Source organism: Eurypyga helias, unplaced genomic scaffold (genome assembly GCF_000690775.1).
Source record: "Eurypyga helias isolate BGI_N326 unplaced genomic scaffold, ASM69077v1 scaffold19564, whole genome shotgun sequence".
NCBI classification, from domain to species: Eukaryota; Metazoa; Chordata; class Aves; order Eurypygiformes; family Eurypygidae; genus Eurypyga; species Eurypyga helias.
In genome coordinates, this window is record NW_010247044.1 from 13107 (window position 1) to 30706 (window position 17600).

General features: G+C 55.0%; 1 protein-coding gene across 1 annotated transcript in view; it reads left to right on the forward strand.

Annotated features, from left to right (window-relative positions):
* The window catches only part of LOC104508867 (plexin-A1-like), a gene marked incomplete at both ends in the record, with an annotated part of 43640 nt that overhangs the window by 12179 nt on the left and 13861 nt on the right, over positions 1-17600 (forward strand). Inside the window, 11 exon segments of the mRNA XM_010150623.1 lie at positions 893-1044; positions 1401-1521; positions 1859-1995; positions 2564-2731; positions 3611-3704; positions 4182-4421; positions 4583-4726; positions 5453-5687; positions 7038-7180; positions 10282-10538; positions 15211-15277. Coding sequence (XP_010148925.1) covers positions 893-1044; positions 1401-1521; positions 1859-1995; positions 2564-2731; positions 3611-3704; positions 4182-4421; positions 4583-4726; positions 5453-5687; positions 7038-7180; positions 10282-10538; positions 15211-15277 — 1758 coding nt within the window.

Genomic DNA, 17600 nt, shown 5'->3' on the forward strand with positions numbered 1-17600 from the left:
GGAGAACATTACCTGCAGGAAAACAGTCCCTTTTCCTTCCTCCTGGACCGGTGCAGCCTCTGTTCCTCTCTCCCTCGCCTGCAGCTGCCTTTTCTCCTGCTCCATCTCTGTGTCACTGGTGACCCAGCCCCATCCCCATCCCCTGTCCCAGATGGGGTGCCCAGCCCTGCCATTCATCCCAGTTAGTGTTGCAGGTGGGCGCTGGGCCCCGGGGCCAGCGAGCGCTGATGTAAAACTGCCTGTAATTGCCTGGTTGGAGGCAGCAGTGGGCCCGTGCCTCCGTTCATCCTTCATCCCGCTACCGTCTGTCAGGCCACACCTGTCCGCTTTATTGGGCATCATCCCGGTAAATGAGGTGCGGTGCCAGGCTGAGATCCCTTCCTTTCCCAGCCCGCGTTGACGCAACATTTGCTGGCAGAGTAAGAACCCTCTTCCCCCTGCCTGCCATGGGCAGGGATCTGGAGGAGATGCTTTCTTCTTTGAGGACATCTTGGATGTTGGGGACCTCATCCCTGGCTATGTGGGACCTGGCCAAAGGCTAAGCAGATCCACATGCTTCCGTGGCAGCTTAGCTGGAGCTGTGGCTGATGCTGCCCTGTCTCCTTCCCATCAGTGCCCTTGTCACCTGCAGGGTGGCTCCTGCAGCGAGGTGTCCAAATCCCAACCCTCTGCTCAGCCACATCTGGCATCTCCTGGCTTGTTCCTGGGGGGATTTGTGGATGTGTCTGTCATTTGTGAAGTCTTGCCTGCTCTGTGGGCTCCTTGCAGATGTGCTGGTGTCTATCATCACCCGTCTGTTCCTCACCGCTCGTGGGGGAGTAACGTTGCAGCCTGCCCAAGCGAGGTGCCCCGTGGCTCTGCTCCCTTGGCTGACAGCCATGCTCTCTCCTAGCTGTCACCTGAGACCGGCCCCAGGCAAGGAGGGACCCGTCTGACCATCACTGGCGAGAACCTGGGCCTGAAGTTTGAAGATGTTCGCTGGGGCGTTCGGGTTGGCAAAGTGGTGTGCATCCCCATCGAGAGCGAGTACATCAGCGCTGAGCAGTAAGTGCCCAGCGAGGGGTGGGCACACTCCAGGTCACCTTGGGAGGTGGGGGACAGGGGTGCTGGCAGTCAGACGCTGCCTGTGGCTGCAGAAGACGTGGACCTGACTGGGCTGACCTGGGAGGGAAGTACTGCTGGTTGTGGTTGCCCTGGGAGGAGCCCAGAGACTTTGGGGAAGCTACCCTTGGGGCTGGCTGTGCCAACAGCCACCGCCTTGGTTTCTCATGAACCTGCTGGCATCTGGGACCTTTGCTTGCTGTCAGATCTGTACCTTCCTGAAGCCGTTCCATCCCCACTGTGGCACAGGGAGCATCTCGGTGCCGGGGCACTGAGGGCTTCTTCCCTTCATCACTTAGGATCGTGTGTGAAATTGGAGATGCCAGCCCAAGCAAGGTCCATGAGGCACGTGTGGAAGTGTGCATCCGCAACTGCTCGCCCAGCTACCGGGCCGTGTCCCCCAAGAGCTTCACCTTCGTGGTAAGCCCTGAGCTGGGGGACAGGTCTGGCACGGGGGGAGGGAAGTGATGCCAGGGAGTTTTGGGTGGTTTCCCTGGTGAGTTGGAAAATCAGCCATCATTTTCCTGGGGGGCAGGTGGGGATGCTCTGGGCAGGTGTTGGGTGATGCTGGTTGGATTTCTCCAAGGCTCTGCCTCCCCACAGTCCTGCTGGCACTGCCAGCCTGTAGCACCATGCCCTGCCACTGTCCCATAGGTCTCTCTCCCCTGTGGTCCCATCACCCGCTCAGGGCTGCTTGAGGACGTGGGTTTCAGTCCTCAGCCCATCCGACATGAGGGATGCTCTTTTCCTTTGGCAGACACCCACTTTCTCCCGTGTGGTCCCAGCCCGCGGCCCCCTCTCTGGTGGCACCTGGATTGCCATCGAAGGGAGCCACCTCAACGCCGGCAGCAACGTCTCCGTGACTATCGGGGGACGGCCCTGTGCTTTCTCATGGTGAGGGGCGCGGGGGGTGAGGGAAGTGGGTGATGGGCACCTCCAGAGGCAGCAGGACCCCCAGGTAGAGCAGTGGCCGGGAGCCCACGCTGGTGAGCCAGGAGGGACCCCAGGAGCCAAATCCCACGGGCAGCCAGAGGCATCTCCCCAGAAACCTCTGTGTGTCTGTCGGAGGCTTCAAGAAGAGCCCAAAGAACAGGGATTTTTCTCTAAAAGCACAAAACCCTGAGGCATGAAGTGGATAATTTTTAGATTAGGGATGATAATGGAGCGGCTCTTTAAATATTTTCCTGTGGTAATTACTGGTTATCAGCCCTAATCGCTGCTGTTTGCAGCAGCCGCGCGATGGGAACGCTCAGGAGCTGCTCAGCCTTTCCCAGATGCCTTTTGTTTCATTCCTTGGGGTTTTTTTTTTCCTTTTTTCCTCCTTTCTCTCTTCACACCCCTCCCTCCCCCACTGCGGTTTCAGAAAGGGAGGGGGGCTGGGACAAGGGGACTCACGGGCAGCATCAACCGCCCTCGTCACCCTCCTGCCCAGGCTCTGACGGGATGTGTGTTTCTGCCCCAGGAGAAGCGCCCGTGAGATCCGGTGCAGGACTCCCCCTGGCCACACGCCCGGTGGCTCCCCCATCCTCATCAACATCAACCGGGCAGAGCTGAGCAACCCGGAGGTGAAGTACAACTACACGGAGGATCCCACCATCCAGAAAATCGATCCTGAGTGGAGCATCAACAGGTGAATCGCGGGAGCTTGTGGGACACACAGGGGGCTGTTTTCCACACGGATCCCCTCCTCCTGATGGGGGATGCATCTCAGTGCTGCTGTGATAGCTGCCAGGCTGTGCTCCAGAGACGTGGCGAAAGGAGCGTGAGCAATAGCTTGGCACCGTGGCCCTGCTAACTCCTGGCCTGCAGTGCTCAGCCTGGCAGGGGGCAAAAGCAGAGAGCGCTTTGGATCTGCTTAATTTCAGCTTGACATTTGGCGGCGGCGAATAAAATTAAAATATTTCCCATCGGGGGATTTTTTGAAATGTTTACATATTTTTCTAAAAGGTTTGAATTGGCTGGAGAGGGGGCGAAGGAATCCATTAAGCGCTAGCGCCAAGGGAAACCTTCCCCAGGGTGTTGATGAGGAGCGAGCTCCCCAGGGGCATGGCTGAATTCTCCGGGACCGTGGGGCTTTTAACACCCCGCCGTGGAGAAAACCCGGCAGGGCTCTGCCTGCCCTGCCACCCGCTGCCTGCGTGGTGGGGATGGCGATGGCGATGGCAGAGAGGACCTCCTCTTCCTCGGGGTGCTTTCCCATTGCTGGCACCCAGTCTCCTTTAGCTTGGGAGCTGCTGTCAGACCCCAGCGACAGGGTGTTAGTGGTAATTAGGCAGGTTTTATATCTCTCATTGGCCCTTGGGTCAGCTGAGAAGATGTGGTGGTGGTGAATGCCAGATCTTGCTGGCTGTGGTGACATCTGGGTGGGATAAAAGGTCCCTGGGGTGTTGTGGTTGCACCCAGGCTGGGGCAGATGGGTGTCTGGCTGTTGAGGATGGACACTTCCCTCCCAGAAGTGGGGACCCAGTGCCAAGCTGCCCCTCCTAACCCATTGTCTCCATGTCTCTAGCGGTGGGACGCTGCTGACCGTGACTGGCACCAACCTGGCCACCATCAAAGAGCCCAGGATCCGGGCCAAGTACTGCAACTCTGAAAGGGAGAACGTAAGTGGGGCTGGGGGCAGAGCACAAGGAGGAGAGATGCTGTCCCTCTGCAACGCAGGGCGGAAAGCGCATTCCTTGCCCATCAGGCGTGATGGTCTGGAGGGGCTGAGGTCCAGCGGCAGCCACCCGAAGTGGGGTACTGATCTCACTGCAGGGCTCCAGCCAGGTGCTTCCAGGAGAGGGTTGAGATCTGAGCGTGCAAAACTGAAGGGAGGTTTGTGGGATGTCTGCAGTATAGTGACAGAAAGAGCCTGTGTCCAACGAGCTCCCATCTGCCACCCCTTGCACATCCATTGCAGACAGGAGTCTTTCTCTGCCCTGGGATGGAATGTGGTGCCTGTTGATGTAACGATACAGGATAGGAGATCCCAAGTCTAAACCCTGTGTCCAGAGCCACTGCTTGCAGGAGATCCTTGCAGGATTGGATCCTGACCTCCCTCAGGAGCTGGGTCTGACCTCAGTCCGTGCCTCCTGTAGAACTGCACTGTCTACAACGACACCACCATGGTGTGCTACGCGCCCTCCATCGACAACCCCGTGCGCAGTCCTCCGGAGGTTGGCGACCGCCCGGATGAGATCGGCTTCGTCATGGATAACGTCCAGGCCCTGCTGATCGTCAACACCACCAATTTCGTTTACTACCCGGACCCTGTCTTTGACCCGCTCCGCCCCACAGGCATGCTGGAGCTGAAGCCCAGCTCTCCCCTCATCCTCAAGGTAAGGCAGAGGGATAGGGATGTGGACTTCCATGGAGGTGCCTTTTGTGTCTCCTGGGGCAAAGTCCTGCACTGCAAGAGTATGCGCTTGCTTTGTGTTGGGTTTTTTAAGCATTCCCTGTTGTATGAGAACTGACAATCTTGTTCTCTGTTCCCTCAAAGGGCAGGAACCTGCTCCCGCCAGCTGCTGGTAACTCCCGCCTAAACTACACGGTGCTGATCGGAGACACTCCCTGCACCCTGACCGTCTCTGAGACCCAGCTCCTCTGCGAGTCCCCCAACCTCACTGGCCAGCACAAAGTCACGGTAAATGCCAGCACTGGTGCCTTTGCTTCTCGTGTTCCGTGTGTCACAGAGGTTCGGTCTGTATCCTGGCCCCGGCCCTGCTGCGTGCTCATGCTTGGATGAGGACCGGATAGTCGGTGCATGTGCAGGAGCATCCTTAGGAGCCTTCTTTTTGCTCCCCGGTCATTGCTCTCCCTAATTATGTTTGGTAGGACCGAATACTTTGTCCCTTCCCCAGCACGCTCAGCTGGGAATTCCTGCACCGTGGGTGGCTCTGCAAGCAACCTCCTCCCTTCTCCCCTGGGTGCCAAGGCACAGCCTGTGCTGGTGTAGGGGGAGTTCCCACCCCTTCCCCCTGGTGCTGGCTCATGCCATAAGGAAGGTTCCTTTGTTTGTGGGGTTGTAGTGCAGCAGTGCTCATGCTCCAGGACCCTGCCAGGTTGAAAGGGACCCAGCACGGTCTCCCCCATGCTCCCCACCCCTGGGGGAACTCGCTTCACATCCCATCTGTTACTGTAATGTTGTCTGAATGAGACATCAAACTCTGCCCACTACAGTAGTATGTAGCCTGCATCCCATTAAAGCACACCGTGCTGCTCTGGACCAACTCCTGCCATCCCTGGGATTTTCTGTATCCTTCTTTCCCTGGGCTGGGAGTCATCCCCCAGCTCCCAGCACAGCGGGGAGGGCTGCCCTGGGTGCATGGCCCCTGACACCGTGCCCTTTTTCCCCCCCACCATGGTGCAGATCAAGGCTGGAGGGTTCGAGTTCTCCCCGGGGACGCTGCAGATCTACTCGGACAGCCTGCTCACCCTGCCCGCCATCATCGGGATTGGTGGTGGCGGTGGTCTGCTCCTCCTCATCATCATCATCGTCCTCATCGCCTACAAGCGCAAATCCCGGGATGCTGACCGGACCCTGAAACGCCTCCAGCTGCAGATGGACAACCTGGAGTCCCGGGTGGCCCTGGAGTGCAAGGAGGGTGAGGGATCCCTCTGCTGCCGACTGGGGGGTCTTGGAAGGTCTTGTACCGTCCTGAGGCTGAGTGTGCTCCCACCCTTTTCCCACTGCCTTCCAGAGAGGGAATGGGCAAAACTGCTTTGTCAGAGGAAGCAAACTCATTTTGGTTGGGATTTGGAGATTTTTCCAGTTAAGGAATTCTTCTCTGCTTCTCCAAATGGGAGAAAAGAGAGCAAGGACGGTAGCGAGGGCTGCCTGCGAGCGGGCAGTCGGTCTCTCATTATGTGACAGACGGGTGCTGTGAAATTGGACAGAATTCCTTCTATGATCCTGCTGATAAAACCTAATTGCCCATTATCCTCCTGAGCTGGCTCCCGAGGCCCCAGCCCTGCCATCCCCAGCCAGCCCGGGCGCTGCGGATAGAGCAGGCATCGAAAGCAAGAGAATAAAAACGAGGAAGAAAGAAAAACCCTTTGCTCCCCCAAATCCTCATCCCTACAGATGCCTGCGGATGGCACTGGTGACAGGGAGAGGGGAGGGAGCTGGTGGAGGGGATGGTGTCTTGTCTTCCACAGCTGGCAGATAAAAGGATCTGCTTTTAATTAAAAGGCACAATCTCTTCCCTGCCTTTTCTCTTTTCTAGTCCCACTAGTTACAGATAAGATAGCGTGCCTTTCAAGCTGACGGTTTGTTTTTTCTCATCAGGCTGACGAGCCTGCAGTCCTCTGCCTGGCTTTCAGCTCCCTTTAAAGTACCGTTAATTTGATTTTTCTGAGGGTTTTCTGCCCCCCTCCCCTCCCCAACCCCTGTCCCTGGTGCATCTCCGGGACTCCTCTCCCGTCAGCTTTTCCCTGTAGGTGCAATTAAAGGTTCAGGACCCCCCTGCATCGCGTTCCCCTGGGAGTTGTGGCTGCCTCTGCTTGGATCCGGAGGTGCCAGGGTGGGTGTGTTCAAGTTCTTCTCTCCAGTAGTATTTAGGTCAAAAAGAAATGAGGACATTCTTGTGGTTTAGGCTAATGTTTTCCCCCAGAAACTCTGGCTTTGTTCAGGCCTTGCTGTTCTCCCTGCACCCAACATCCTTGGCAGGCTGTGAGTGCTAAGCAGGGGGGATTTGAGCCCCCCAGGATCTGGTGGTCCTGTTCTGAAGTCTTGATGTACTCTGGGGAAGTCATCCCCACCCTCTGCAGCTCGATTTCTGGATCTGTGAGACGGGGACAGCCTTCACAGCCTTCAGGGGGGAGGGATGAGGAGCCGATTCACACCTGGGCCGTCCCACCCATGGGGTGCCCGGGGGGTGCGGCGGAGGCTGGGTGCCAATGCTGCGTGCTGGGACTCCGGGATGTATTGCTTAATTCTGTTTTTCCCACTCTAGCCTTCGCTGAGCTGCAGACTGATATTAACGAGCTGACCAACGACCTGGATGGGGCTGGCATCCCCTTTCTGGATTACCGCACCTACGCCATGCGGGTTCTTTTCCCGGGGATAGAGGACCACCCTGTGCTGAAGGAGATGGAGGTGGGGGTCTATCTGTGTCTGTAGTGTTTCACGCTGGGGACGGGCCCCTGCGTACCCCCCCGCATGAGTCCCCGTGCCCCAGCTGGAGAGATGCTTTGGTTGGACGCTGGCCCGGTCTGATGCAGCAAGGAGCATCTTGCTGCGTGGCAGCCGATGCGCGTGCGGAGCGGCTGCCCGATGGTTCCTGCGCTCTCTGACATTAATATCAATATTTATATTAATATCATCGCTGCTGTCATTTTCTACAGCACTTGCTTTATTCAATTGGGTTTGTTTGATGCCTGACCGGCCGCTCGTTTCTAGCAGGCTTGTCTGACATCGCCTGCTTGCTTGGCTCCGTTTCCCCATGCAGAACCCATCCTTGGCATCCTTCCCCTGCTCCCCAAACCAGCTCCCTCTCCTCTCCCGTCCTCCCCACGTCTGTTTAATTTAGTGCATGCAATTGCACAGCAATTGGCTTCTCGTTTGCTGGGCTGCTGAGGCCGCTCTTGATTAGAGAAGTGGGGGGGTGACCTTAGCTTCCCCTCGCTGCTGACCCAGCACAGTAATTAATGTCGACGTGGGCTTCACAATGTGTTTAGGAGAAGTAATCGGCTCTGGTGCAAGATGCACGGTCACTAATTACAATGCAACAAGCTCGTACGGGCTGTAAGTGCACGTGCTGGTGGTGTACGGCAGCATGGCTGCAGCGGGGCCCCTGGCCCTCTGCCCGCCCTCTTTCCCTGGTCCCTAATCCTAGCTCTGAGGGTAGCGGGGACCCTGTTTCCATGGATTTCCCCTTTGCAGCTCCGGTTTCCGGATGCTCAGAGCCCCAGCAGGCGTGATTGTAGCTCTCCCTGGGGCACAGCCCTTCCTGCCTGTGCAAACGCCTGGCTCTCCTTTCGCCTCTGCTCTTGCGGGTTTCCCCTGGAGAGAGAGTGGTGGAAAGGGTATCAAAGAGGGTATCAGGGGAGTAATTTTGCATTGGCTGCTGGGGGCTGGGTGGGAGTTAGTTTCCTTCCAGCTCCTAATTCAAAACATCCCACTTGAGAGAACGTGCCGGCTCAGCCTGGCCTGGAAAACAAGGGGTTAAAGTTGCATAGGAGCTAAAAAAAAAAAAAAATCCCCAGAAGAGATTAAATAAGGCAACTACAGTTGTGTAAGCTTCATATAATTTAATCAGGTTTGCTTTTATTTGTCTCTTTACTCAGAGTGTAACATTAGCTATCGCAAGTGACGGGAGGGAAACGGCACTTGCTCACGCACACGCTAATCCACAGCAAGCATCAAGCTGTCGGTACCCACTCCCTTTCTCTTTAGGTTCTGGGAAGGGAGGTTTGTTGCTTTGTGTGAATTTAAGCCTGATTAGATACTTAATTAGGTATTGTTCGTTTATTTCTGGTGATCATCAGCAAGTTAAACATGGGGGTCCAGGGAGGCGACAGCTGTGTGGGGGGCTCAGGCATTAACGTGCTCTGTGTGATGGGGATTTCGTGTCCTCAAGTGCTCCCTGCCACGGCTTCGGTGGGATGGTCACTGTTGGACAGGACCCATTTCCAGTCTTACTGAGATCCTGCTGTTTTGCTGAAGGGAAAAAGCCTCTTGTCCCCTCATCTCCTTTGCCTGGTCTTGGCTTCAAAAGCACCAGTGTTACTGCTGGGTTTCCAGTGCAGCCGCTGTGCCCCAGCCAGCTCTCAGGTCTTGCCGTGCTGGGGAAGCGATCAGCATCTCTGCCTCCCCGCAGGGAGCAGCTGATGCTGCTGAACTTCAGGCATCTGCCCATCTTAACCTGCACTGGTTCCTGCGTTGTCTGGAGGGACTCTGTGAAAAAACAATTGAAAGCATTTCTGTTCCTAGCAGGACGTTATCCTCTGACCCGCGTTAAGGGAAATTGAGCCACGTGCTTGTTCCCGTGGAGCCTGTGAGCAGAACCCTGAGGACAGGGGCAGAGAGGGTTTGTCACTCACCCATCACCCTTTTGGGATGCTCTGGGACAGGCACCCACTTGCCTGGGTGATGAGGTGACAGCGAGGGGACACGTGGTACCTGGGGCTTGTATCGCAGAAGTGACAAGGACTGGGTGGGAAACAGGGATTTTGACCAGTAGGAAACAGCATTTTGGAGGGGGCAGTCACAACTCTGAGGAATTTCACTGAAGATCCAGAGTTTTGATTGAAGTGAAATAATTTGATGTGTCAAAACCCTGTTCTTCAATTTGAGTTGGTGTTTTGAAATGAAAAGTATTGTTTTGTCTCCCAATATCGACATGAAATGAAATTTTTCACTTATTCTCCCAATCTGGAAGACAAGAGGTGGGAAAAAAAAAGTCATTACAATTGACGTTTTACCACAGCAAGGCTCTTATTCAGAAGAAACCATCTTTTCTAATGGGAAAACGTGTTGTAAAAATGTTCGTTTCTGATAAGGAATGTGGTCAGGGCTGACCAGAGCTGGGCTGACGATGGCAGCGTGGGGATGAAAGCATCCCAGCCCAGACCCTGCTGAGTCTGGCATGGCCAGAAATACACCTTCAGACACCTCAAGGGAATATTTCAGGCTGGGTCTGGAGTGAGACAGAGCCAGGTTTCTGCTGTTTGCTTCCCTGTCTGAAATCCAGCCCCCCCCAAACCAGACAGGTTTGCTGCCGGCAGAGCTCAGGGTTGTGGCTTTATTTGCTTTCTGTGCAATACCTGAAGCGCGTGCTGCAGCGTCTTGGGTGGGAGTCGAGCTGCTTGTCAGCTGAAATTGAAAATTATAGTTTGTGTGTATGTTTGGGAGAGAAAGTGAGTTTATGAGAGGTAAGTGTGTGTATGTGCCTGCACACATGTGGGAGAGTCTTTGTATGGAAGTGTATGTGTGTGTACGTATATATGTCAATGCCGTGAGCCTGTTAACCTGGTGCTGAGATACTACAGACCGGATAGTACTTCTGGAGGGAACTGAGGCTGGTCACCAAAGAGGAAGCTTGGTATTATGGAGCAAGCAAATCCAGCTGCTTTTTGACCCTTTTTCATCCTTTTCTTTTGGGGGAAGTAGGTGAATCAAGGGTTTTGTGCAGCCCAGCCACTTTCTCATAGCCCTCCCCCTCGTGTCCATCTCCCAGCTTTGCTCTATCCTTGCAGGTCCAGGCGAACGTGGAGAAGTCCTTGACTCTCTTCGGGCAGCTCCTGAACAAGAAGCACTTCTTGCTGACCTTCATCCGCACACTGGAGGCTCAGCGGAGTTTCTCCATGCGAGACCGTGGCAATGTGGCTTCCCTCATCATGACAGCGCTGCAGGGTGAGATGGAGTATGCCACAGGCGTGCTGAAGCAGCTCCTCTCTGACCTCATCGAGAAGAACCTGGAGAGTAAGAACCACCCCAAGCTGCTCTTGCGGAGGTGAGTGTCCATCCGAGAGGCCGGAGCTGTGGGACAGGGCCCAGGCGCTTCCGAGCATGTGGACATGAGCTGGTGTCCTTTAGGGTGTCATCAGTGATAGCTTCAGTGTTGGCTTTGGCACTGGGTCTGTGGGGAAGCGTGTCCTTGCCTGTCTGCGTGCGAGTATGAGAGCGCGTTGTGGGACCACCTGGACCCAGCCAGCTCAGGAGCAGCCCATGGGAAGTTCTCGCTCTGGTTTGGTCTGTGCGGGTTCATGATGTCTGGGACGGTGGGAGCAAGATGCTTGGCAACTGCCGGCTGCGGGAGTCCTTTCCCTGCTGCCTCCTTGGGGCTTGCCCACCTCACCAGGCACATGGGGGGTTTTCCTGGGAAAGCCAAGTGGATCTTCGCAAGCTGGGAGTCTCAGCAGGGCTGGGGGATAGTGTGAGCAGGTGGCAGCCTGCCAAGCCCTGCCGTGAGTCTGCCTGGCCCATCAATATTTAACGATAGCTCTGAGCTCTCCTTTATCACGGGCTGATGAATATTGAAAGATACACCAAGTACTGAACAAAAACAATTAATAAGCTCCACTGGCCCAGTTTGAGGCCCTCTGTGCTGTCCTCTCCCTTCACATGCCGTACCATGCCTCCCCATCCCTGCCAGCCCGGTGCCACTGGCCTCCAGCGGAGATGCAGCGGTGGCTGAGGGCCTCTGGCATGTCACCAGGAAGGCTTTAGAAAACCAGAGCATCTGTTAGACATCAACCAGTGTTCATGGCATGGCCAGACCCGACAAAGCTTGTTGGGTTTCTGTGCCTGGCCCTGGGGAGATGCCTGGTACAGATACAGATGTGAGCTGGTCCCAGTTACATCCCTGCTGCCTTCCCTCGGCTGGACTCTTTAGGCAGATTGCTTCCTTACTCTCTGCTTCATTTATCACTTCACAAGGGTGTCCTTAGTTTCTCAAAGCACCTCATTAGCGAGGTGCCAGAGGGGGAGTGTGGTGCAGACGTGTGGCTGGCCAGGAGAGGGCTGGGTCGTGGAGGTCCCAATGCTGTCCCTCCATCCCTGTTCCCTAAGAGCATCCTTGGGCTCTCCCCTTCTGTCCCTGCGTGACACCAGGTTTCACTGAAATATTTAAACTGCATTTCTAGCTCCTGGGTCTCTCAGAGCATCACGAAGCCACTGCCATGAGAGCAAAACACCAGAATGAAGTAAAACAATAAAATATAAATAAAAGGCAGTGCGGGAGGCCAGTAGCTGCCGTGGCTGAGCTGTGGGAGCGGAGCCAAGCCTGTGCCAGTGCAGTGAGACCCAGCAGCCTGAAGACTGTCAGTCCTGAGCCACAGCATTTGGGATTCCATTGCAGGTGGAGCTGCAGAAGGCTCAGGACAGGGATGAGTTTCCCTGACCGGTACCTTGCACGTACCTCCCTGAACGATATTTGAAGAGACTTTGTTCTTCCTGCAGCGGCGGCACAGAGTGAGCCATGCTGACGGCAGTGCTTCTCCATCCTTTTGATTAGCCCTGCTCTTGGGTGTGAGAGTGTGCTTACCACCCAGGGCAACTGGATTAACATTGATCTAACTGAAGAGAGCTGTTATTTATTTATTTTGTTATTGGATAATCCCCCCGTTGCTGTGGCATCTGGCTCTATCGCGGATAAAGACAAACATCCGCGGGAGCCCGGGTGGTGGCACTTCAGATGAGTGCTACAGGCTTGTCTGTGCCGTTGCAGACATTTCTACCTGGTCTTGGGCTGGGCAGGGTGCCTGCTGAGTAGCTTCTGTCCACCCCTTCCCCTGGTTTTTTCCCTGCATCCCTCCTCCCTTTTTCCTTCCGCTTGATGGATTCATCTTTCCTGGCGCAGGGAGGCTTCTCTCCTCTGGAGATTCAGGTATTACGGTCCCCTCATGGTTTAAGGAGGACTGTGCTGTTCCAGGGAGGGCAAAAAGGGCTAAGCCCCATTAGCACAAGAGAAAGCCTGGGATGGGACCATACAACTCCAAGTCCACTTGAATAAACTCTGGGAAAGTGGATTTCCTACCCCATCTGGCCATTGGGAACTGCTCCTGGCCCATCTGCCATGGCACTGCTGTTGGGCAGCACATGGCATTGGGCAGTGGGACTCTTCCAGGTGGCTCTGAGGTTTGGGTTCCTTCTGGGTTTTGTTTCTTGAGTCAACCCGTTTGTGTCCGTTCCCCTGGTGCAACAGGAATGTGGCCATGTTTCTGAGTTACTAGTATTGCTTGTGCTTCCAGGAGCATCTGCGTTTGTCGTGGCTGGTCTGATGATTAATGGGTGGATCAGCTGAAGAAGCCTAACCAGAGAGGGTCAGGGGCTGGCTGGAATTTTTTCTTTAAAGGGAGTGAAAGCCATTTTAAAATAATGGACATGTGAAGGGGAATTTAATCTTAGGACAGCAAGACCAGGCTGTGGTGCAGGGACAGGCGCATTAAGCTGCCCTCGTGGGGCTGTGCAGTTCATCTGGCTCCCGTGTCACCCTCAGCTCCCTTCATGCCAGGCTGTCCTCTCCTCTGCTGGTGCAGCACATCCTGGCTGCAGTGCCACCACCCCGAGGTCCCCACATCCTGTTGGACCCACCATGTCTCACACCTGTCCTGAGGGATCCTGCCCTCCCTCCGCTGCAAGGTGATGATCCCAAACAGACACAGGCAACTCCCCCAGCCCTTTCCTTCCCTGCCATGCCGCTTTGGAACACGTTGCCATCTGGATTTGAACCAAGCTTTAAAAAACTAGGGGCAGTTTATAGGTTTTCTCAAGGCAGTTTTGGCTGCTTCCTTCAACTGCATCTCCAAAAGCTGAGAGGCACAGCTCCGTATTTAAGCTCCTTTTTGAGCAGGTGTTCACTGCAAACTCCTGCATCACCACCCAGCTCCCAGGAGACACACAGACCGAGGATTTCCACCATACAGACAGGGAAAGGTTAAATCCAAAGGTACATGGAGAACAACTTGAGCTTCCAGCCACTGCATTTACTTTTTCCTCCTTTAATCCCCTTGTTTTTGGCTGAATTATACTGGGAATAAATTTGACCAAAACTGTATTGGGATCAAAGTCTCCAGGACTAAATCCAGCAGTGATTTAACCAAGGCCATGTGCCAGCGGGCCAGTGCCCTCTCTGCGTTGCAGGGCTCTGCATCCCTGTCTGAGAGCCACCCAGCTCCAGGCCCAAGCGCAGGGGCACGGGGAGAAGCGAGGGTGCAGAGCGTGACCTCCTGAAGCTTCGCTGTCACCACTGCTGAGTACCAAGAACCAGGCATCCTCTTCTGCAGCAGTTCTTCTGAACAGACCTTGCACAGGCTGCTGGGGAAAACTCCTTACCCTGCCAGCATTGGTGGTGATGATCCTCATGCTCTACTGCAGGTTTTCAGGCTGTAGAGATCAAGGGCTATTTGGCTGTTGCGGGGAGGTCCCATGACACCCAGCTTTGGTGGGCCTGGGTCAGGGCAGCCGCGGTGTTGAGTGCGTTGCAGGAGCAGCAGCTCCCAGGTAGGGAGAGGGGCTTGCAGCTAGATCTGGCACTCGTGAGAGGAGGTGCTCTTCTTGTGGCAAGGTGGGTCAGGATCTGACCTTGCCTTGCGCCCTCAGCTCTTCCCTTCAAGTTGTGCTTTAACTGGGGAGCTGGAGGTATGATTTTTAACCTGGCTTAGGTATCTCATACCATCCTCCTGTGGAGGGAGCCGCCTGGTTCCACTGGAATTCCATGCAAGAAGCAATTTTAATTTAAATAAAAGGTACCAGGGAGAGGTGGAAAGCTGGTCATTCCCTGGGCGAGACTCCCCATGGGACAAGGACGTGCTCGGCTCTCTCTGGATCTCCTAATACACCACAGACCAATTTACCAATTTATCCAGAGAAGTGTGGCCAGCAGGTCGAGGGAGGTGATTCTGCCCCTCTACTCTGCTCTGGTGAGACCCCACCTGGAGTGCTGCGTCCAGCTGTGGAGCCCTCAATATCAGAAGGATATTGACCACGTGGAGCGAGTCCAGAGGAGGCCACGAAGATGATCAGGGGGCTGGAGCACCTCTCCTATGACGAAAGGCTGCGAGAACTGGGCTTGTTCAGCCTGGAGAAGAGGAGGCGCCGAGGAGACCTCATTGCAGCTTTCCAGTATCTGAAGGGGGCCTACAAGGGTGCTGGGAGAGGACTTTTTACAAGAGCCTGTAGTGATAGGACAAGGGGTAATGGGTACAAATTGAAATCAGGGAGGTTTAGATTAGATATCAGGAAGAAATTCTTCACAGAGAGGGTGGTGAGGCACTGGAACAGGTTGCCCAGAGATGTTGTGGATGCCCCATCCCTGGATGTCTTCAAGGCGAGGCTGGATGTGGCTTTGAGCAACCTGGTCTAGTGCAAGGTGTCCCTGCCCATGGCAGGGGGGTTGGAACTAGATGATCTTTAAGGTCCCTTCCAACCCAAACCATTCCGTGATTCTATGATTCTACTTCTCCTTCCTGGGGGGCTGCTGTGGTTAAGCCTTGTAGATGGACAGGCTTCTCACTGACCTCACTGTCTGCTTGTGCCCCTTTGCTTTGAGGCTTCTGACTTGCCAGATGTGACCTTTTAAAACCAAAAATAATATAGCCACAGTCCAAGGCTGAGATGGCAGCGGGTGAGATCAGACCTTTAATATCCTCTCCTGATAACTTTGCTGTCTGCCTCCCCTACAGAACGGAGTCAGTGGCAGAGAAGATGCTGACGAATTGGTTCACGTTTCTGCTGTACAAGTTTCTGAAGGTGAGTTTGGGAAGGGATGGTAACCCTTTGTGGGTGGGGAGGTTGTTTCTGCCTCACCGGGATGGGCAGCGTGGTACCCAGAGCCTGGGCTGATGTGCTCCTGTCGCTCCTTCCCGGAGCAGAGACTGCTTCCCAGGTCTCCATTTCCATCCTGTGTTTCTGAGATGTGATTAGTGATTCTGGGTCTCCTTTTGGGGAAAGAGATGAGATTGAGAAGTGAAATCCAGATCAAAGTTGCCTAATGTGTAGTTGGTGTGAGATCTTCATAAAAAGGTTTTGGAGAAAGGATAAATCTGAAGCAACTCAGCTGAGTCTTGAATCCCTTTGGAATGATCCCCACTCCTCTCTCCTTGCCTCTGCTTGTGTAACTGGTAAGGAAAAAGTGCCGGGAGCTGGTCCTTCTGTAGACATCACTGTGCTCGGAGGATATTTCTGCCTGTTTGAACTGTAGTTTGATGTGCTGTGCTCTTCACTTCTCCTGCTTTTCCTTCATCTCTTTGACACTGAGGTTCCTTGGTAGGGGAATCGTTTCCCCCAGGCATCTCCTCTTCTGCTGCTGCTTCCCCTCTGAAGGGGAAGGACACCCCACGGGGCCTGTTGGCAGCCGGGATGCCGCTCTCCGCAGCGTCTGCACAAGGGTGCGGATGGCGTTGGACCTCCCCATGCCCTGCCTGCATGGGTGAGCCCTTTAGCTTGAATTTGCCTTTGTCCCAGTTTCAGCGGGGGTAGCGGAAGAGGATGCCATAGCATAAGGGTGATTTTATGGCTGGTTCACCCAGCCCATAGCGAGCACATTTATCCCATTAGCACCGGTGCTTCCACCTGCTTAGAGCGGCACCAGCAGCCGTGCGGGTTACGCGGCTGCAGCTCCAGGCCACAGAGCACCGGCTCGGTCCTGCTGCTGCTTCAGGAGGATGCCACCGGAGTGAATGGCATCTCTGGCCCCACCATTGGTTTGTCAGTCAGCAGAGCCTTTTCTTGGGATCCTGCCTGGCGTCGGCGCAGCGAGGCAGGGTGGCACACAGCTGGTTTTGTGGGATTTCATCCCTCATTAAGATAAAGAGGGTTTGAACCATTTCCAGCCAAGAGATGAGAGTGAGCAGGAGTCTGTGCAGAACTCAAGTGATCGTCAACGAGAGGTGATTTATAATATCACTTACATGCACTTGGCTTTTTGCCTCCGTCGGGGGATAGCCTATATCTATAAAAATCTAGCTGTAACGTGTGGCAGAGATCGCTTTCCAGGGGTGGGAGAGGAGAAAAGCTGTGCCGGTTGTGGGGAGATGTCAAACCTCCTGCTGCCATTTCGCTTTGCTCATTGGGGTGACCCTCCGCCCCTGCAGCGACAGTGCCCAGTGGGATCTGGACACTGGCAGACGGCTCTCTGGGCTCTGTGGAACAGGTGGGAGTAGCTCTGGCTGTGGATGAACTCCCTCGGGGCTCCTTGAAGTGGGCAAGGTTGTGTTTTGGCCAAGCAAAGCGCAGCACACAGCCTTCAGACACCCGGGTTGAGGACGTTGCATTCGTGTGAGTGACCTGACACCCTTGGCCTGTCGCTGGCTGGGCTGGGCCATGTGGGCAGGTGACAGGGGCACATTCACCTTGTGCAGAAGCTGCTTAGGATCAGCTCATGTGCCAGCACTGTCCTGCATCTGTCCTTGTACAGCCCTGTCCCTCTACAGAGAGGCTTCTGTGCACATCGCCAGTGTGGGGCAGGTCTGAGGATAAGGAGTAGCAGGAGAGAGATGTGTCTTTTTATAAAATCCTTTGCTATGCCATGGCTTTGGTGAGGGAAAACGCCTCCAGCCTCTGGGTGGTAGAAGCAGGGGAGAGAATTCTGATCTAGATGCAACATTGCAGGACGAATATATGTGGATGAACGCGCTGGCTATGTGCTTTGTTACGCTGGGGATCACCTCCCTGGGAAGTGGTTGAAACTCCATTGCTCAGGTCACTTGAGTTAGGCTGTAAAAGACTTGAGGATACACTCAGGATCTCTCCTGAGTCTGTCCCTCCAGAGAAGACGCATAGGGCCATTTTAGCTTGTCTGCTGGCAGTGAGGGTCACAGGTGGCATCACAAGAAGGAGAAACCCATAGAATAGATGGAGAGGTGTCACAGCAGACAGTTTGCCAGCAGGGAAACTGCACCAAACGGCAGTAATGGTGCATGTAAATGAGGCAGACAGACGTGTGCCCAGCTGCCAGGTCGCCTCTGAGCAAACCTGCCCGGAGCAGGGCCAGGCGCACGGCATCACGTGGCCATGGTGTGCTGGGACAGGGACAGGATAGCTGCCCGTGCCCAGGGTCAGTAGTGTCGGGAGC